General features: G+C 39.2%; 2 protein-coding genes across 2 annotated transcripts in view; one reads left to right on the top strand and one right to left on the bottom strand.

The window, feature by feature from the left end:
• Positions 1 to 5,411: 5,411 nt before the first annotated feature.
• Lrrd1 (leucine rich repeats and death domain containing 1) lies at positions 5,412 to 16,882 on the bottom strand. Its single transcript, XM_069996467.1, has 6 exons — positions 16,810 to 16,882; positions 13,368 to 15,348; positions 9,938 to 10,136; positions 8,690 to 8,851; positions 6,298 to 6,412; positions 5,412 to 5,726 (listed from the first exon to the last, which is right to left on the bottom strand). The coding sequence occupies exons 2-6, from the start codon at positions 15,282 to 15,284 to the stop codon at positions 5,546 to 5,548; spliced, it is 2,574 nt and encodes an 857-aa protein (XP_069852568.1). The 5' UTR covers positions 15,285 to 15,348; positions 16,810 to 16,882; the 3' UTR covers positions 5,412 to 5,545.
• An 88-nt stretch (positions 16,883 to 16,970) lies between these two features.
• Ankib1 (ankyrin repeat and IBR domain containing 1) overlaps positions 16,971 to 22,397 on the top strand; it is a 131,683-nt gene continuing 126,256 nt past the window's right edge. The window contains exons 1-2 of the mRNA XM_069996473.1: positions 16,971 to 17,085; positions 17,927 to 18,110. The gene's annotated coding sequence lies outside the window, so the exon portion shown is untranslated. The remainder of the gene's footprint in view (positions 17,086 to 17,926; positions 18,111 to 22,397) is intronic.

Here is a 22,397-nt window from a genome sequence, read left to right on the forward strand (position 1 = left end):
CTTGGCGGAGGGATCTCCGAGCGCGTGATTGGGCGGGCCCGCCTCAGCGGCGCGCTCTGTGATTGCTCCGCTCGCTCCTGAGGTGATCTCGGCCTATGTCGCGTCAGCCGGGTGCGTGGCCGGGGCGCCGCCCACCATCGGGAAGTCGGGGCTAGCGTGCTGGCTGCACCGCGCCCGCCAAGGTATTGGCGTCCTGAATAGCCTTTGGGCCTTGGAGTCGTGAAGAAAACCAGGTCTCGAAGATAGCTGCTACCTCCTGCAGGGTGGGACGGGAGATGAGCCCTGTCCTACCCCGGTCAAAATCAGTGTGACAGGTAGTGTGTACGAGGCCGGAGAGCTAAACCAACGCTGATTATCTGGTGTGCTGGATTGTTAAAACAAGGGTAAGAAAATAAACGTGGAAGGTATGTCGTGAGCTTGTTATTTACGGTCACATTTCCCAAGAACACCCGTTATCTCGAGGATTTAGAGGCCCAAGGGTTTTGCAGCAGGAGAAACCTTGATCTTAATTTAACCCTCCTTCCAGATGATTAACAGAGGTCCAGACCAGATTGACTTATTGATTTAAAGCTAGGTTGTGTGCTAAGTTTGGGGATACAAGGAGCAACACAAAACTGCAAGGCCCTTTGGAAGCGAATAGGGACAATTGCCTGCTAGATACTTCTACCTAAAGATCATTTCATCTCAGGAAATCCCAAACCTAAACTCATCTCTTCCCACCCTTCTGCTCTCCCATGATGCCTACATAGCGATGGCACCACTGACCACACTTCCTTTTATCTAGTCTGTCAACAAATCCTCTAAGTCTTCTCTTAAAAGTTTCTCCATTCCCATTGCCACTGCCTTGGGTAAGGCCTTGTCTGCCTTACTGCAACAGGATCCTACTGCAACAGGAGTCTCTTCCAGGCTTGTCTTTATCTTGTACACGACTGTCACTTCCTGACACAGTAAAGTAAATTTGGGCCATAATCCCAAAAGACACAATCCTAAACACCATAATCCCAAATGTTGAAATCCTGAAAGATCAAAAACTTGGGCATTGATATGTCATGCCTTTAATACTAGCCATCATGAGGCTGAGATCTGAGGATTGCAATTCAAAGCCAGCCCTGGGCAAGAAAGTGTGTGAGACTAATCTACAGTTAACTACCAGAAATCTGGAAGTGGAGCTGTGATTTATAGAGCTCTAGGCTTGTCAGGATGGCGCCCAGACCAAGCCCTAGTACCAATCCATAAGGTTTAAAATCCTGAAAGATTGAAATTCTTAAAATATACATAATTTATAGACATATAAATGAACATATATATTTCTGTATAATTCTGGAAAAATTCTTTAAAAAACATTTTAAAATGATTTGAGAAAAACTGCAGAACTTTTCAAAGGCCATTTTACACAATAAAGTAGGCAATAGTATGTTTTTGAAAGCATAAGCATAGTATATAAACATGAGAAAATGAATAAGGAAATAGATTTTAAGTGAATTATATAATTTATATAATTTCATCTCAGTAAATCCAAAACCTAAACTCATCTCTTCCCACCCTTCTGCCCTCCTGTGATGCCTACATAGACATGGCACCACTGTCCACCTTAAAATACCACAATTCAACCCAAATCATAATGAGACAGATCAAAAACATTAAAGCCAGACAACAGTGTCTTATCAGCTCATTGTAATCCTCAGAAGGCTAATATATAGAGGAACCAGATTTGATTGATGTCAGCTTTGGCAGAAAAGTCAGTGAGACTCCATTTCCAAGATAATCAGCAAAAGGCAAGACTGGAGTACTGATCCAAAGAGCCAAGTTCTCAAAGAACTTCTCTTCAGGGGCTGAGAAGGTGGCTCAGTGCTAGAGCGCTTGCCTTGCATGCATGAGGCCCTGGGTTCGATTCCTCAGCACCACATAAGCAGAAAAAAAAAGCCGGAAGTGGTGCTATGACTCAAGTGGTAGCGTGTTAGCCTTCAGCTGAAGAGCTGAGGGATAGCGCCCAGGCCCAGAGTTCAGGCCCCACGACGGGAACCAAAAAAAAAAAAAAAAAAAAAGAACTTCTCTTCATTTGTTGATAAGTGTCCAATGTACTTATCAGCTTACATGAAAACTCAATTGTATTGTACTTTTGAAGAGTCAAATTTGAAAAAAAAAAAAAAGCAACATAAATTATAATTCTTCAAAAATCTTCACACAGTATCTCCAGTATTGGGGATATATAAAGATAAACAAGTGGCAACAATTTAAAATATAAAAAAATCAAAACAAACTGAAAATAACATATAAAGCCCCCAACTCAAAAATGTCTAACCTGATCTGTTTTGTGAAAATAAATAATGTAAACTTGGTGTTGTATTTTTAAAGCATTAAAAAATACATGCTAAGTTCTTTTTTAAATACCTACACTAAATATATATATAGTAAGTATTAAAGCCTCATTAGAACATAGCATCTTACAAAGTCTCTCTGTCAAGACAGTTTATTTGACTTTTATAAAACTAAGCAGCTGGGCTAGGGAGGTGGCTCAGTGGTAGAGCACTTGCCTTGCATGCCTGAGGCCCTGAGTTTGATTCCTCAGCACCACATAAGAAAAAAGAAAAAAAGCCGGAAGTGGTGCTGTGGCTCAAGTGGTAGAGCTCTAGCCTTGAGTTGAAGAGCTGAGGGACAGCACCCAAGCCGAGAGTTCAGGCCCCACAACCGGATCCCCCCCCAAAAAAAAATTGTACTAAAGTCCATGTTTGGTTCATAATAATCCAAGGTAAACTGTGGGAAATGCACTCAAAATATTGTAGAGTGACATAACAAACCATCATAAAAACTAATAGGACTTACCATTTTTAAAGATTCTGCAATTTCATTAACCATAAAGACTATCAGCACTAGCCTGAGATCAGCATGGTTCCTATAAAGAAATATAGAGGGCTAGTGATATAGTTCAGAAGTATAATTAACTTTAGACAAGGCTGAACTGGGGCCCACACAAATACAGATGGGTTCTATACATAAATCTCTCAACAGACTATCACAAGCTATGTCTAGCAAGACACTAAAACTAAAAACCTTACCAGCAGAACGAGTGCAACTTCCTTATAGCTCTCCAGAAAAGCCCAAGGAAAATTTTTTTTTTGATAGATATTATTTTTATTTTTGTCAGTCGTGGGGCTTAAACTCTGGGCCTGGGCGCTATTCCTCAACTGTCCAGTTCAAGACAAGTGCTCTACCACTTGAACCACAGTACCACTTCTGGTTTTCTGAGTCATTTATTGGAGCTAAGAGTCTCACAGAGTTTCATGCTCAGGCTGGCTTTGAACTGCGATCCTCAGATCTCAGCCTCCTGAGTAGCTAGGATTACAGGTGTGAACCATGGATGCCCAGCTTTATGTTCTTATTTTTACTTTCTGATAGGATAAATCTTTCTTCGATAGTCAAGCAACTTTCAAATGGCCTAATGGTAGTCAGTATTTATTTTATTTTTTTTTTAATTTTATTGTCAAGGTGATGCACAGAGGGGTTACAGTTATATAAGTAAGGTAGTGATTACATTTCTTGTCTAACTTGTTACCCCTTCCCTTATTTTTCTCCCTCTTTCCTTTTCCCCTACAGCCCCCCCCCCCTAAGTTGTACAGATCATTTCTAACATATTGTCTTGTATCACTGGTACCTAGGCTCTCCCTTTGTCCTTTGTCTCACCATTTTGTTGTTCCCCTTCCCTTCACCAGTTCAGATAAACGTATATACAGCACTCAGGGTACCAAAATCAAATGCACTATCAATAGGGGGTAAACCATAGGGGGGATAAATCACAAAAGAAAAAAGAAATCATGTAGTACATTGAGAAGAACAACAAGAAAAACCTCTTGGTTCCATGTCTTGGAGTTCATTTCACATTGCCTTATATGGTCATATGTACATAGCTATTGAGCAATTCTGCTCATCTGCTAAGATTATCCTAGTTTTATTCAATTATTACAAATAAGGGAGACCATGGGACCTATGTTTCTTTGGGCCTGGCTTACTTCACTCAAAATGATTTTTTTCCAAGTCCTTCTATTTCCTTACAAATGAGGTGGTGGTGTTCTTTTTGATGGAAGCATAGAATTCCATTCTATATGTCACATTTTCTTGATCCATTCATCTAATGAGGGGCATCTGGGTTGGTTTCATATCTTAGCTAATGTTGAAATAATGCTGATAGCTTTAGAAGCTTTAGTGTGGCCTTGTTTGTGATTGTTTGGGTAAATGACCAGAAGTGGGATTGCTGAGTCACCCAAGAACTCCATGTGAAGTCTTGAGGAACCTCCATAGTGCTTTCAGAGTGGTTGAACAAATTTATATTCCCACCAACAATGTAGTTATGTTACCTTTTGGCCATGTCACCTCCAGAATCTGTTATTAGATTTCTTGATTATAGCCATTCTCACTGGGGTAAGGTGGAATCTCAATGTTGTTTTGAGTTCCATTTCTTTTATGGACACAGAAGTTGAGCATTTCTTCAGGTATCTATTGGCCATTATTTCCTCTTCAGAGAAGTCTCTCTTTAAGTCTTTAGACCACTTATCAATGGGGTGGTTGTTTCTTTGAGATTTGTTTTGGGGGAAATCTAATTTTTTGAATTCTAAATATATTTTAGGTATGAGGCCCTTGTCTGTTGTATGGCTAGTGAAGATCTTCTCCCAATCTGTGGCCTTTCTACTGATCTTGCTAGTTACATCCTTTGCCAAGCAGAAGCTCTGCAGTTTAATGCAATCCCATTTCTCCAAACTTTCTTTGATTTGTTGTGTTTCTGGGTCTTTATTAAGAAAATTTCAGTCTGTGCCAAGGGGCCCTAGAGTTTCTTCTATTCTCCTGTAATAAGTTTTCAGGGTGTCTGTTTTCACCTTGAGATCTTTGACCTATTTGGAATTGATTCTGGTGCAGGTGATATATAAGGATCTAACTTTAGTTTTCTACCCAAGGGAAATTTTTAATGCCATAACAAGTCAAATGGCTTTCCCTGAGTCAATCACTGTCCTTAAATACATCAAAGACTCTGGTGTTAGTGACTATGGCAAAGGAATAAGGTGTTAAATATATTCCCTGTATGGAAGGTGATTTCTAGTAGGAAAAAAAAGGGAGGAGCACCAAAACAGGAAAATCTTGCTACCTGTAAGTCTTATGCAAAAGTATAACAATTTTTTAACTCAGAGCCTTTCACTCATTAGGTTTGCTTGCTCTGCTGCTGCTCTTATCACTTAAGCCTAGCTTCCAGCCCTGTTGGCTTGAACCTTGTTCCAGATCTCAGCTTCCTAAGTAGCTAGGACTATAGATGTAAGCCACTGGCACCTACCTGGCTTACATCAGAAATTTTCATGAAATTATTTGCAAATTCAATATCACTCTAAGGCAACAGAAAAATATACAAAACTGTCTATAATATTTTATTGTGCTAACGTTAGAATTGTAGTCATGAATTGGCGTAGTCATAAATGGAAAGTGATAATACTCTTGTTTGATGAAATGAAGTGACTTGAAAATCCAGCTTCAACTATGTAAATGCTTCATAAATTTCCAACGTTTAGAATTTAATTGCACGTGTATAAAGAGTTAAAGCTGTTATCTTGTCCATTATTTCATAAACTCCAATCATTTTTAGTGTCCGAACTAGTTGGTCTCTTAAAGCGGCAGCAGTGAGTGATGGGTTTTCATTTTTCCATTTAACCAAAGTTTGGTAGGCTCTTTCCTTTAATGGAACATTGCTGAAAAAAATTAAGTAACAATTATTTTAATAACCAAACTTAAATTGTATATATAAGTTTTTCAAACCCATTTACCAAATTAAAGTGAGCCTAAAATTAATCAGTAAATAATCAGTAAAGTGTCTATATGAAAGTTTGCCACAAAGTTTGGCACATAGAACATGAATGGTATCCCTTGTTTCCTTATAAGTCAACAATTCAACTTACATTCAGTTCTCAAGACTGCAAATAATAATTGTGGATTATAAACAAATACTACTATTAACCACATACTTACAGCTTGATTTCACTTGAGTCTAAAGACAAGTCTCTTAGAATCTATTGTACCAGGGAAGAAGTTGAGGCACACAAAAGTTAAAGGGTCTTTCCAGAGTCACGAAATCCAGCTGGATTAAAAACCAAGCATTTTTATCTTTAGAGACTTTTTTCTTTCTTTGACTCTATGGCCTTCCCAACATGAATCTCAAATGTGTAATAAACTAAAATAAATCTTCCATAACAAATAAGAGTTTAACATGACTATGTCAAAACCACATATTATAAAGATGACGTAAATGTCATTCCTACATACCTCTTTGAGATACTGGTTTCTGAGCTTGCCAGGTTTAGTTTTTGATGCAAAAATTCAAAATTTGTTTCACTGATATTACTGGCAACAACCTTCATTATCTTCTCTAAGATTTTCTCTATATTTGGAAATAAAAGAAATTTTAGCTATTTCTTTTGAAGAAGATACTCCATTTTGAATTAATATTTTGTTTTCCTCTGTATTTCTATCAAATATATGTCAGTATTGAATTATATATATTAGTATTATACTTCAGATCTTCCATTCACTATGTTCATCTCAAATATATTTTGGGTTTTCTTCTCTCTCTTTCTCTCTCTTTACTTCCTTTATTTTTAGAGGTAATGGGGATTGAATTCACAGCCTTCTGCTTGCTAGGCATGTACTCTACCAATTGAGCCATGTGCCTCCAGATCCCTAGTTTTTCTATTCTTTTTTTTTTTTTGTCAGTCGTGGTGCCTCAACTCTGGGCCTGGGCACTATCCCTCAGCTCTTTAGTGCTCTACCACTTGAGCCAAAGCACCACTTCAGCTTTTTCTGGTTATGTGGTGCTGAGGAATCAAACCCTGGGCCTCATGCAGACAAGGCAAGCACTCTACCACTGAACCACTTCCCAGCCCTGGTTTTTCTATTCCATGCATATATGACAATGCCATGAAAATTCCAATCCTACAAGTAAAAGTTTCATAGAGAGACTTTATGATTTTTGATAATTGCAGAATAAATACATCCCCCATAGGACTTCTCCTCACCCTTATGGGTGCTTAAGCTGCAGTAGGAAGACTTTCTTGAATACACAGAAACTTAAGTGAGGTTCTCTCTCTCTGATCTATTGCCATTGCCTATTGCATTTTCCCATAAAGACTACAATGAGGGGCTGGGAAGGTGGCTCAGTGGTAGAGTGCTTGCCTTGCATACATGAGGCCCTGGGTTCGATTCCTCAGCACCACATAAGCAAAAAGAAAAAAGCTGGAAGTGGCGCTGTGGCTCAAGTGGTAGAGCGCTAGCCTTGAGCTGAAGAGCTGAGGGACAGCGCCCAGGCCCAGAGTTCAGGCCCCACGACCGGACCCCTTCCCCCCCCAAAAAAAAAGACTACAGTGAATCCTCCTTCCTTGAGAACTTGAGCAACACAATTTTAGCTAGGAGGTTAATTCCATAACAGTATCCTTTCTCCTAAAACATCAGAAATACTTTGTGGATCCTTGGGAAAAAAAACCCAAATCTTCATTTTACAGAAAGAGAATTATTGTGGGATATTCCTTTTTAGTAACAATAATTAACATGGATTACACAGAAAGTTAAAGACAGCTACTATGGTCTTTTAATTTCAAAGATGGCAAACAGATGATTGCAGAGGGGCCCAAACTAATAGGCATCAGTGGAAATATCTACAGACTTCCTTCAAGGCAAATATATCTGTTAGAAAAACTATCTATTTAAAAAAAAACATTAGAAATAAAGCAATCCATCTATGTATTCTCTGGATCAGGCCACAATTAGGATGCAAAGCCTACGAAAAGACTAATGCCGAGCACTGGTGGTCATGCCTGTAATCCTTGCTAAACAGAAGGCTGAGTATTGTGGTTTGAAACCATCCCAGGCAGGCAAGTCCCTGAGATTCTTATTTTGGGTGGGGGGGGGGGGGGTCCGGTCGTGGGGCCTGAACTCTGGGCCGAACTCTTGGCCTGGGCGCTGTCCCTCAGCTCTTCAGGTCAAGGTGAGCGCTCTACCACTTCAGTCACAGCCCCACTTCCGATTTTCTGAATGGTTTATTGGAGTCTCCCGGACTTTCCTGCCTGGGATGGCTTTGAACCGTGATCCTCAGATCTCAGCCTCCTGAGTAGCTAGGATTACAGGCCTGAGCCACTGGCACCTGGCTCACTTCTAGTTTTTGTGTGGTTAAGTGGAGATAAGATCTCAGGGACGGGGGCTGGGAAGGCTCAGCGGTAGAGCGCTTGGCTTGCATGCATGAGGCCCTGGGTTCGATTCCTCAGCACCACATAAGCAAAAAGAAAAAAAGCCGGAAAAAAAAAAAAACTGGAAGTAGAGCTGTGGCTCAAAGTGGTAGAGCACTAGCCTTGAGCACAAGAGCTGAGGGACAGCACCTAGACCCCGAGTTCAAGCCCCACAAAGAAAGAAAGAAAGAGGTATTGAGGTCAATGTGTAGGAAGTAGCCCACCTTTCCATGGAATTTGCCTCTTTTCAAAGGTTCAGTTTGTGTAGTTCTGAATTAAATTATTCTGAATAAGAAAATAAATGCCTAACTTTCAGAATAGTGAAGATGATATTCTATTGGCTTTGCTAATTGAATGCCTTCAATCATCGCTACCTATCTTTTAATATACAAATGATACCATGAAATCGCTCCTATTGACATAGAGCACTCATCACCTACCATCTCTTTCATCTGCCTTTTGTAGATATCGTGTAATGGTATATAATTGTTTTCCTTTACAGATTTCCATGGGAGGTCTCAGCAAAAGGTTGTCATCAAAATTTATCTCCTTTAGTGAAAAAAGGTTGTGGATACCACTAGGCAGATCTGTCAGATTGTTTCCTAATAGTAAAAGAAAAGTAATTGAATTATGCCTTTCTATAAAATCAAAAATTACCAAGACCCTATCTCAGAAATCAAGCTGGGAAGCAATGGTGTGTAAGCATTGGTGGGAGGATCTCAGTCCATGTTTGAAAAATAACTAAAAGCAAAAGTGGCTAGGAGTATATGGCTCAAATAGAGCATTTGTCTAGGATATGCAAAATGCTAGCAGCCAGTATGTAAAAATGAATACATAGGCATTTATTATTTTCTGTAAATGTGAATATTTCATGGTAGGAATTATGAAAAATACTAACCTAGTATTTCATGTACTTTTAGGAATATCTTCTGATATCTTTCAAGTAATCTTTTTTTCTGTTGGTTGTGGGGTTTGAACTCAGGGCTCAGGTGCTGTCCCTGAGCTCTTTTGCTCAAGGCTAGCACTTTGCCACTTTGAGCCACAGCTCTACTTCTGGTTTTCTGGTTTTTGTTTGGAGGTAAGACTCATGGACTTTCCTGCCTGGACTAGCTTTGAACCTTCATCCTCACATCATCTCAGCCTCAGTTAGAATTACAGGCCTGAGACACCAGCACCCAGCTGTGATTTACTTTTTCATATCCCTTTTGTTTTGAGTTTGTAAAAGATAACTTTTGGGGGCTGGGAAGGTGGCTCAGTGGTAGAGCTCTTGCCTTGCATGCATGAGGCCCTGGGTTCGATTCCTCAGCACCACATAAGCAAAAAGAAAAAAGCCGGAAATGGCTTGTGGCTCAAGTGGTAGAGCGCTAGCCTTGAGCTGAAGAGCTGAGGGATAGCGCCTAGGCCCTGAGTTCAGGCCCCATGACTGGAACCCCCCCCCCCAAAAAAAGATAACTTTTGAAGGCATGTAAGCTACTAGTGTGTTGAGTGTGATCAGGAGAACCAGCATGTGTTATAAAAAGATTTGTTCAGGTTTTGAAAGAGAAGACATATGCAATGCTTGATATTTCCAGACAAGACTGGAACTGTTCCCATTTCCTGTGCCTGTGAATACATTGCTTAATATCTCTTCAGCAAAATTTGCAACTATGTCATTTATATTCGACCTATTGATGATGTTTGCTACTTACCCTTTAGATTTAGTTGCTGGAGAGATTTTAAAGATAAAAACGATGGTGGAAGATAATTTATTTGATTGCTGACTGCATCAAATCTAACCAGATTTCTCAATTGCCCTATGTTTCCTGGAATCTCTTTGATCACATTATATGAGATATCAAGTCTTTTAAGCTGAGTCATATTACACAGCTCTTTTGGAAGTCTTGTTAGCTGTAACAAAAAAATGAATTATGCTTTTATAATTCCAGATACATATACTTTGAAGGTACATCAGAATAAGTTGGGGAAGTAAAGGAGAGTTTTATGTGAAAGATGAAATTTGAATGGACTTTTAAGAAGAGTAGGATTAAAGCCCAGTGCCGGTAGTTTTAGTCTGTAATTCTCCCTAGCTCAGGAGGCTGAGGTCCACAGTATCTTACTTGAAGCCAGACCAGGCAGAAAAGTTCAAAGACTCCATCACAGAATAGCCAGCAAAGAGCTGAACTGAAGGCATGGCCCATGTGGTAGAGCACAAGTCAAACATGGAAGCCAAGCAAGCTCATGGTCCTGAATTCAAATCCCCTCAGTTCTCTGGTTGAAAACATCACTTGCATATTTTCATAGGATATTCTTTTTGAATAATAGGGTATACACCAGATTTGTCTCAAACTCTCAACTCTTTTTGACTCAGACTTTGGAGTGCTAGGATTCTGGGCATCTCCCAGCAAATTAACTGCATTCAGGACTATTAAGAATTGTCCTCTGGAATGAAGTCTGATTGTTTTGACTTACTATAAAGGTTTACTATAAAGGAAACTAAGTCAGAGAGGATAAGAGGATATCTAGGAGGTTTTCAAAGTAATCTACGCATGAAAGGCTCAGTGATAAACAGGGACCAGAATAGGAAAAGTGACATTGGAAACTCCAGGAGAACTTGTAAACTATGAGACTGAGTATTGGTCAAGATAGCTCCAATTATGCACATTTGGGGACTACTATGTACATGGAAGTGACAGCAGGTATGATGAGGTCTAAGAAGTTCTTAAAACAGAGAATCAAGGGCACAGCATTGAAGGAAGACATCATATACATAAAGGAGATGGAAAGGATCATACATTAGTAAAGGAATTAGCTGATGATTATATTTAAAACTAAAAAGAGTACAATAGCAACTTTTTGAAAATACAGCATGTACCGCTAAGTTACATAAGTACATGGAACTAATGTTCTGGACTTGTTTCTGGAGTTGTCTTGCTGGAAATAGATAACAGATGTCATTGTATGTATGTATGTATGCATGTATGTGTGTATGTATGTATGTATGTATGTAATATATTTAGGCAATACAACGATTTGAACTCAGGGTTTGTGCTTGCTTGGTAAGTACTCAACTACTTGGGCCACACCCCCACCCTTTTCTTTTAACTATTTTTGAATGAGGCTTGGATTGGCCTCAGTCTATATTCTGTATACTCATACTTCTCATATAGCTGGATCATTAATCAACACATTCCACTATAATCACCTTATTGTTAGTGAGGTCTTGCTAATATTTTGCCTGTGTTGGCTTTGAACTGAGATTCTCCTGATCTCTACTACCTGAATAGCCAGTATTAGAGGCAAGAACCTTTCTCCTTAATGAAAGGTCAGATTTATCACTGAATTATTTCCTCAGCCATTGAGGGAGGGAAGGATCAAGGTAGGAGACAAATGATAGATCTTTTTAAAGCAAAAGATCACAGAACTAGGGTTTTTAGGAACAGATATTAAGCTATCTTACTTTTAGTTTAGTATTAAACATAGTCATATTGTGATTACTGAGATTCTAGACAAGTCGGTATAAGCATTATATCAGTATATATACATATACCAAATACACACACACACACACACACACACACACACACACACACACACACACACACACACACACACACACAGAGGAGACTGAGCTTTGAGGATCATGGTTTGAAGCCAGCCTTGGCAGGAAAGTTTGTGAGACTCTTATCTTCTCTTAACCACCAAAAGGCCAAAACTGGAGCTGTGACTCAAGTGGTAGAGCACTAGCCTTGAACAGAAAATCTCAGAACAGCATGTAGGCCCTGAGTTCAAGACCCATGACCAGCACAAAAAGAAAGAAAGGAGGGGGAGGGAGGAAAGAAGCAAGAAAAGAATGAAGGAAGGAAGAAAGGAAGGAAGGAAGGGAGAGAAGGGAGGAAAGGGAGGGAAGCTAGGTGCTGGTGGATCATGCCTGTAATCCTAGCTACCCAAGAGGCTGAGATCTGAGGATCACGGTTCAAAGCAGCCTGGGCCAGAAAGTCCATGAGAATCTTACTTCCAATTAATCACCAGAAAATCAGAAGTGGTGCTGTGGCTCAAGTGGTAGAGCACTGGCCTTGAGCTGAAGAGCTGAGGGACAGCGCTCAGGCCCCATGACTGACAAAAAAAAAGAAAAAAAAGAAAGAAGGAAAGAAGGAAAGGAAGGGAGGAAGGGAAAGAAAGGAAAGGAAGGAAGAGGAAAGGAAAGGAAAAGAAAGGAAAGGAAAGGAAAGGAAAGGAAAGGAAAGGAAAGGAAAGGAAAGGAAAGGAAGAAAGGCAGGCCCTGATCTAGCAATTCTCCAGAGAAATTTTCCTAAGGAAACAGTGTAAAATACAAAAAAAGATTATCTTTATGAAGAAATTTAACACAGCATTAGAGAAAATACAACTTTCTAAGTACTTAACAATAATTATTAGCAACATCAGTTATACACTGGTTATAATTATTGGGAAGATTACATATCTAGGAAAAATGCTTAGGAGAAATGCAATATGAAGGGAGAAAATAGAATTAAAATTGAGTATGTTCAGTGGTTTTATAATTACTTAATTACAAACTCACATAGGAAAAAGGAGATGAAAAGTAAGTTGACCTCAGCCTGTGTCAGTATTATTATAATAATATGCTTGTGGGATTTTTTCTAACATATTGTCTCAAATTTATAGATTTTCAGAGATGTGTTTATATGACATTTGTAACTTTAAAATTCCTTTTAAACTGGAACAAAGATGTAGAAAATTGTCAGTTTTATTTAATTCATATTGAATTGAAGTGAAAATGTTCCTGTAACTCTTTATGTTAAGAAGTGTATCTAAACTAGCTTTACAATGTAGGTGCGGGGGGGGGGGGGAGAGGGGGGAAGGAGGATTGGGATTGCGGGGGAGGGGGGAGGCTGGGAAGGGATGTGAAGGCCAAACAAAGGAGGAGGCTGCAATGTTTGGTAAGAAATGTACGCATTATCCTGCCCACGTAATTGTAACTCCTCTGTACAGTATGTTCACAAATAAAATAAAATTAAATTTAAAAAAAACACAAGCAGCACAAAAAAAAGAAGTGTATCTATAAACCATATTTTTGTGGAGCACTTTAAGTTTAAAACACCTGTACAACACACTTATATACTTATAATAGCAGTCTCTTACCTTTCTCCCATTTATCTGACTTATGCAGAGTTCTTCCAGTGATTGAAGTTGACATAGTTCAATAGGAAAATACATAAATTGGTTGCTTGAGAGGTTTAATTTCTGGATTCTTTTAAAATTATGTATCTCTGAAGGGATTTTCTGTAGCTGGTTATTGGAAATATCAAGTACTTGCAAATATCTTAAAGTACACAATTCTGCTGGAAAAGTTTCAAATTTATTATAAGATAAAATAAGTACATGGAGTGACACCATATTTGAAACAGATGGTGGAATTTTCTTGATTAGGTTTTTACTAAGATCCAAGTAATTAAGATGAATAAGAGAACACAGGTGTTCAGAAAATATGAGGAGTTTGTTTTCATTCAACTCCAAATGGAGTAGTTGTTTACTGAAAGATATATCCACAGGTATTTCTGAAATAAAATTCCCATTAAAAGTCAAATAATAAAGTGACTCTAAGGCACACAGTCCCACTGGGAAATACACTATTCTATTATAATCTAATCCAACTTTAGTTATTTTTCTGCAGTTTTTTACTTCAATGGGAACATGTAAAATCATATTTCCTGAAAATTCCAGGCTACGTATATTACTAAGATGCGAGATCATGTCAGTTATTTTCATCATATTGTTTCTGTTTACATGGAGTTTTCGTAAATTTTTGAGCTTCTGGATGTTTTTAGGTAGTTCTGTCAGTTGATTATCACTAACACTAAGGTATTCCAACATCCTGCAGTTGGTAATTTTCTCTGGTATAGCTTTCAATACATTTTTATCAAGTATGAGGATCCTAAGCTCTCTGAAATTCTCAATTTTGTAAGAAATATCTTCCAATAAATTGTCAGCCAGTCGAAGTTCTTTCATTCTGAATAACTGGAAGATTTCCACAGCCAAAAATGTAAGTTTATTGTGATCCATTGTTAGTTTTTCTAAATGTTTGAGTTCTCTAACTTCTTTTGGCAAACTGCCTATTGAGTTCCCATTGAGATTCAGTGAAAGTAAGTTTGGAAGAAAGCATAAAACTTTAGGAAATATTGTTAACTGATTATATTCCAGATTGAGAACACTCAAGGTTTTCAAATTAGGCATAGTGTCTATATATTCTAAATTATTTTTACCCAAATTTAAAATTTTCAACTTTTTAAGATTTTCTAAACCAGAGAAAGGAAAATGTTTGATGCAATTGTTATTGAAAAGGAGTTGTGCTATATTCCCAAGCTCTGATATTTCTTTAGGTATAGATGATATTTGGTTGTGACTGACATTCAATATCCTTAAATTATGAAGTAACTGAATTTCAGATGGGAGTGATGTTAACCCATTTTCCTGCAAAGACAGAATCTCAAGTCCTAGAAGATCTGCTGGGTCTGCTCCTTGAAAACTTCTTATTTGATTCTTATTTAAGAATAGATACTTTACATATTTGACTTTTAAGATGTCCTTAGGGAATTCTTGTAAACCATGAGCCTCCAAATTAACTGTAAACAGATCTGAGTTTGAGACAAAGCTTTCCTCATTTTCTTCAGAGACTTGAGGACTAACTTTTTCTATTGTCTCATCAGATAGTATTATGTCTGCAATCTCCTCAATGGTTTCTAATGATGAAATTACTTCCGGTTCAGGCACCGGGCTGGTATCTGTAGTACTTGTTTCAGTAAACTGAATTTGTTTCCTTTTGTCTTCATCTCTGTCTCTTTCAAAGGAGGATGTCGACTGTAATGTATCCTCCACGGAGTCGGTTTCGAACGTCTGGTCAGAAGATTTCCTTTCCTGGTGATGAGAAGCTTCATTTAATGAAGTTGATCTTTCTTTAATAAATTGAGGCTCCTTCACTGACTGTGATTGAGATTCTTTCCTAAACTGTGCACTTATATCTTCTATGTTCCATGATTCATCATTCTCTTCAGACATCATATTTGCCTATGTTTTACATCAATTAAAACAATAACTCTACTTTTTCATGTTTTTCCCTTTGAACCTACAAAACAAATGTTAATATTAAGGAAAGCTATCAAAATTACAAATGACTTGTGCTATAACTATTCATAAGGAATAATTAATGAATACAAAGACAATGCATTTATAACAAGCTTATTTTGAACAAGATTCCTGGTTAAATATTGCTTATTTATTGCATGTTTTTATCATATGATGGTTGAAATTACATTAAAACTGTAGAAAAAGAAGTTCACTACTCTGGCTCATACCTACAATCCTAGATTCTTGGGAGGTAATTGATCAGAAGGGTCAGTCTGACACCAATCTTGGGTAAAAAGTTCTCAAGACGCCATCTCAACCAATAAAAAGCTGCACAAGATGGTACACATCAGTAATGCTAGCTACACAGGAGCCATAAATAGGAGGACTAGTCCTGGCTAAACACAAAGTGATATCTATTTGAAAAACAACAAAAGTTTTGGGAAAATGGCCCAACTGGTAGACTACCTGCCTGGCAAGTGTAATGCTCTGAGTTCAAATCCCAGTACTGCCATTTTTTTTTAAATATAGAAAAAAGAATGGAAAAAGATCAAAGAAAATTAGGAAGGATACAAAAACAGCTGAATTTACCAAGTTTTGGAAAACAGAAGTCTATCACCATTCTTAAAAGCATAGAATTTCATTTTAAAACAAATATTGTTCATTTGGCAGGCAGAAATAGACTCCTATTTTTAAATAATTCTTAGTAAAGTTAAAAGGTCCATGTTAATTTGTTAATATCAGAAAGACTTGGATGAGCCGGGTGCTGGTGGCTTATGCCTGTCCTAGCCACTGTGAAATCTGAGGATCACGGGTTCAAAGACAGCCCGGGCTGAAAAGTGCCCATGAGACTCTTATCTCCAATAAACTACTCACAACAACAACATGGAATAGCGGTGTGGCTCAAGGTGATAGAGCGCTTAGCCTTGATCAAAAGAGTTCAGGGACAGCACCCAGGCTGTCCAAAAAGACAGAACAAGAAAAAAAAGATGTAGATGGACCTTCATGGAGGAAAAAAAAATCAACAAAGCCCACCCTCAGAGGTGAAAACTTTTTTTTTTTTTTTTGGTCGGTCGTGGGGCTTGAACTCTGGGCCTGGGCGCTGTCCTTCAGCTCTTCAGCTCAAGGCTAGCACTCTACCACTTGAGCTACAGCGCCACTTCCGGTTTTCTGGTGGTTTATTGGAGATAGGAGTCTCACGGTTTCTCCTGCCCGGGCTGGCTTTGAACCGCGATCCTCAGATCTCAGCCTCCTGAGTGGCTAGGATTACAGGCGTGAGCCACCAGCGCCCGGCTAGGTGAAAACTTTTTAAACTAGAGGCAGAATGCAAGCACGTGAAGTGCAAGCACCTTGGAGTGTGGAGACAGGGGAGAACAAGCCAAGCTGCAGGTTCCCAGGGAATGGGGGAGGAAGAACCAACCATGCCCACCCTGGAAATCTCAAGTCCCAGCGCGGGGCTCACCTGGGGCCTTCCACAACCACTGTAGTTTCTCCTCCGGCCGGCAGGGGGCGCCTTGGGCAAGGACTCCCCATTGTGGCGCCAGCGGCGGCGGCCCGGCGCTGCCCTGACGCTGGCCCTAGGTCACGTGGGGACATTGAGCTGGAGGCCGGATCCCCATCACTTCTCCAGGAGGGGGGGCCGCGTTGCAGTCAGGATGCGGAACCCCTGGCAGGCTTCTGGTCCCAGGTGCTGGCCTTGAGCTTCGTGGGATGCTGGTGCTCCCCAGGGGCTTCGCAGGTGACATAAATGGCACTCCGTGAAGGGGGGCACCCCGCGGGTCGCTGTGCAGACACCCCTCGTGGCATCGGGCCTCCTGGGTCCTGGTTGGCTTACCCTAAAGGCAGTCCCCACCCGGTATGACCGGCCCGGTGCTGTCTTCAGCCCACCACCGACCAGGGTGAAGGTCACTGAGAAGTCACCCGCTGGCTGGGTGCAGCCCCGGGGACAGCCCCTTCTCCCATCTCCTAACTGTGCAGGACAAGTCAAGGTGACAGAAGACGAACTTACCTTTCCTGTACCTATGTGAAGATAATAAAATAAGAATAAAAGATCAATTTAGTTCTAAAGTACTAATTTCCGCATTCACAACAAAAATAAATGTAATGCGAGGCTTGAAGGGAAAAGCGTGGCCATCTCCTGGTTGAACCACACCTCCAGCCCTCTTTTGCTCTGGTTATTCAAACAGGCAGGGTCTCGCTTTTTGACTGGATGTCCTAGATTGTGATCCTTTTGTTTATGCTTTTTACTGTAGCTGGGATGACCGGCACAAACCACACCACCTTTTTCTGATGGGGTCTCAGGAACTTTTTGCCTGGGATGTTCTGAAGCCGTGATTCTTCTGATTTCAACCTCCAACATTTTGTTCGTTGGCCAGGAATCATAATCCTTCTGGTCCGAGTCTTCCAAGTTTTGAATATAGGCGTGACTTTCTGCACCTGGTCCTTTTAATGAGAAACAGAAACAAGGACACTTGTATCATTACCCCTATTTCACGGTGATGTTTAACATGTATTTTACGTGCTTAATAGGATTTGGGATCCAGTTTTTTTTCTTAAACGCCATTGCCTTTGATCTGCAGGGTGGAAGGCCGTGCAGCATGGCAGCTGCCTCGGAGAGAGCTGTCCTTGTTAACAGGATGGATAAGGCCCACGGCTTTTCCTTGTTCTTTTTCTTCTGGCCTGCAGCTATTTCCAACATGTCTCAGTGTATGCATCCCCTGCTTCAGTTCCAAACACCATCTAATTTCAGTTCTGAATTTAAAGGTAATGAATGTAGTGAATTTCTAGAATTTATGAAAAGCCTTGATATTCCCTTTTCTATAATTCTGTATGTGTAGACTTTTAGTAAGTAATCTATGTATTGGATTTTCAGTTTGTCATTTACCTGAGTTGTCAATCTAACAGTAACTATGGGAAGTAAATGTTAGTGTTCCAGAAATATGCAAGTCTTTGATTTTCTTTGAAACCATTAAAAACAATTGCTTAGTATGCTTACCTCCTTTACTCAGTATAGAAGTAAAAAAAAGTTTCTTAATATAAAATTTATATTATCTCTTTGGAATAGACTTTTTTTCTAATTTTACTTTCCTTTAGAAAGAGTAAATACTAGGGGCTGGGAATGTGGCTTAGTGGTAGAGTACCTACATGCATGATGCCCTGGGTTCGATTCCTCAGTACCACATAAACAGAAAAAGCGCGAAGTGGCACAGTGGCTCAAGTGGTAAGTGTTAGCCTTGAGCAAAAGCAGCTCAGGGACTGCGCCCAGGCCCTGATTTCAGACACCAGGACTGGCAAAAAAAAAAAAAAAAAAAAAAGATTAAGTACTAACTTTCGGGTTGCAATGTAAACTCCACATTAGATAGCAGGTTAGGATTATCTTTACCTAAGTATTGTTGAAGTTGAAAAACATTGGTTATGGTAGCTCCTGAAACAGTGTTTATCTTGGAAATGTTCTGTTTGTGTATTTTTCTTAAACAAGAAAGTTTGCTTCACCACTCATTTTAATGCTTGATTATGAAAAATGAGGGTGTTATTACTTTTATTGTATTCAGGAAAATCTTGCTTTCAAATGATTATATAGCATAAAATATATGGTAAGTAGCTATCCATAAATTTAAAAAATTTAAATGACATATAAGCCACAGTTCAGATAAGACCTAACTTTTAACTATATACAGTTAATTGTTAGTAAAAACTGGCTGAACTAGAATTGTAGGCTGAATTTTCTTCATTAGTATTTATGTGTGAAAAACTAAATCCAGTATTAATTGAAAGCAAACAATGAAAAAATGACACATTTAACTCAGGTATTCAAGAATTGTTTATTCATCATGGCAGGCAATTTATCATTTATCATTTAAGATTTTTTCTCTTCCACTGTCCTATTAGTGTGTCAATACAAACACAGCATTTACAAAATATAATGAAAATAGGGGTTGGGAAGGTAACTTAGTGGTAGAGCGCTTGTCTTGCAGGCATGAGGCCCTGGGTTCAATTCTTCAGCACCACATTAGCAGAAAAAGCCAGAAGTGGCGCTGTGTCTCAAGTGGTAGAGCACTAGTCTTGAGCTGAAGAGCTGAGGGACAGTGCCAAGTGGTAGAGCGCTAGCCTTGAGCTGAAGAACTGAGGGACAGTGCCCAGGCCACACAACCGACAAAAATAAAAAATAAAAATATATATCATGTAATTATATTTATCTATATATATTGAAAATGCATGCTATTGAAATACACATACATATATTAAAAATACCAGTTGTTCGTGGACAGAGATTGGAAGTGGAGGTTTGAGGCTAGCCTTGTAAAATTATTAGTGAGCATCTCAAAAAACAAGCTGCACATGATGTATGGATGTAATCCCAGTTACCTAGGAGACAGGTAGGATTACAGTCCAAGGCCAGCCCAGGCAAAATCAAGGAACCTATCTTTTTGGTGACACTGGTGATTGAAAACGCCATGCCTCACACTAACTAGGCAGGTGCTTTATCTCTGGATCCATGTCTCCAGCCCATTTTTTTTTTTTTGTCAGTAGTGGGGCTTGAACTCTGGGCCTGGGCGCTGTCCTTCAGCTCTTCAGCTCAAGGCTAGTGCACTACCTCTTGAGCCACAGTGCCACTTCTGGTTTCTAGTAGTTTATTGGAGATAAGAGTCTCATGGACTTTCCTGTCCAGGCTGGCTTTGAACCGCAATCCTCAGATCTCAGCCTCCTGAGTAGCTAGGATTACAGGTGTGAGCCACCTGCGCCTGGCTCTCCAGCCCAATTTTAACTTTTTTTTTTTTTTTTTTTTTTTTACCATACTGCTTAAAAACCATCATTGTGTTTTCGTGTTGAAATGGAACTGTTTTCTCCCTACAGAAGTAGGGGAAATTGTGAGTGGGATGTGGGGTTTAGGTGCCTCATCCTTAGGTTCTTTCAAGTGTAATCCTCAGGCTAAAGGGAGTGAACAGTTACTAGATTGCTTTGCCAGACTGAACTGACTTTCAAAACATCTTCCCACAGATTATTTATTTTTAATGATTGTGATTAACTTTTGCTGTTTCTAAGTACAAAAAAATGCATTTCTCCATTTTTGAAGGTTGGCTGCATTTCCAGGTAATTTCTATCTTTGACTATAAATTAAGTGGAATTTGGGTATTGATGTATCTGTTCTAAGTTTCTATTAGATGACAAATATTTTGAATATTTCACCTGTAGAATACCCCTCCCTACTCCTAATTCCTTCACACTGCCCCCTTTATATATTATCTCTCTCATCCCTAATCTCTAGTAAAAGCTGTAAGCTTTCAGATTCTACAGTTTTGTCTTTTCAGGATGTCATCTAAAGTAAATGGTATAGTGCCTTTATACTTATACAAATATTAATCTTTGCTAACATAAACACCAAAAAGAGCCTCATTAAAGTAGTTCACCTATATTGTTCATCAATAGTTTATTCCTTTTTCTTGTTAATATTCCATTGTGTGGATGTACCTGTTATACACTCACTGAAGACCTTTTATATTGTTTCCAGTTTGGGTCAATTATGAATAAATTACTTTACATAATGATAACACTGCAGTCCATAAACTATATGCTATACAGCTTATGTGCAAACAGCAGTATTTGTTTGGGATAAATACTTGGGAATTGAATGTTGATTCCAGAGTAGATATCCAAACCCTGAATCATTTACTTTTCTTTTGTGTACACCTAAAAAAGCATTTAAATTCTTCCATTCCTATTTTAAAAAACTCCAGGGGCTGGGAAGGTGGCTCAATGGTAGAGTGCTTGCCTTGCATGCATGAGGCCCTGGGTTCAATTCCTCAGCACCACATAAGCAAAAAGAAAAAAGCCAGAAGTGGCGCTGTGGCTCAAGTGGTAGAGCACTAGCCTTGAGCTGAAGAGCTGAGGGACAGTGCCCAGGCCCAGAGTTCAAGCCCCATGACCGGACCCAAAAATAAATGAATAAATAAATAAACTCCAAAAATGAATGTGCTGACAATATTTTCTCCCTAGTGATAATGAGTACTATTTCAGTATCTTCCTTTAGTCTACTGAATCTATAGTATATGCTATGGTACCAAGCTGTTTCTTTTCGTATCATTATCCACTTATCCTACCAGGATGCTTTGTGTTTCCTTTCACCTTTATATATTACTCAAATGTTGGGATTCTGCTCTGTACTCTGGAGTTATAACGGCTACCTCCTACAGGGCCTTTGGAGCTGCAGATCTGGAGATTTTGATGCCTACTGCACATCACCAGGCACAAGTTTTTCAAAACCTCCTCCATTACTATCTTTGGCTATTCATGTTCTGACCTCTTCCTTATTTCCCCATCTGAAGGGTCACTGGATTTGTCAAAATGTCATTTCATTTCTACCCATCAATGTCATCTGAGGTTAGATGCTTTACACAACCTTGCTCAGAGCCACCACACTGTACTGTCCCTGGGGCATCTTTCAACAAACTGCACTGAGTCTGGGACCAGAAGCTCCAGGGACTACTCAACAGCAGTGAACACAGCACTTTTCAAGGTTTGGTCTTTTTAGTCTTCTCAAATTTTCCAGCTACCTTTGTTTATCTAATGTCCAAATTCAAAGCCAGACTCCCAGACTCTGAGTTCTTAGTTTTTTTTTCATCTTGTACAAGTAACATAGCCTGCCCATATACAATTATATTTAAAATTATACAATATGTAAAATGGAAACATATATATCAGTTATGGACTTTGGTTCTTAAACTTTTGAAATATTAGGACTTCATACCTTTACTAAATCCTGTTTCTGATTCACTTAATACTCTGGAGCCTGACTGCCTAGACATGAATCTCAGCTCCATCATTTGTGTTAGCTATACTTTGGCAACTTCTACTTTGCTAGCTATTATTGTTTAACCAAATGGGAGAATAATTCCTGATTTGCTGTCCCAAACCCAAGCTTCAAGGAACTTTGCTTTCATCATATACAGAATTTGTTTCCTGTTTGTGCCATTATATCTATGCACTGTATTTCCTACTTGGTTAATGGTAATGTCAGATTTCAGTTAGTTGCTTAGCCTAGACATACTGAAG

This window comes from Dipodomys merriami, unplaced genomic scaffold (assembly GCF_024711535.1).
Source record: "Dipodomys merriami isolate MVZ:Mamm:240054 unplaced genomic scaffold, mDipMer1.0.p SCAF_5, whole genome shotgun sequence".
NCBI lineage: Eukaryota > Metazoa > Chordata > Mammalia > Rodentia > Heteromyidae > Dipodomys > Dipodomys merriami.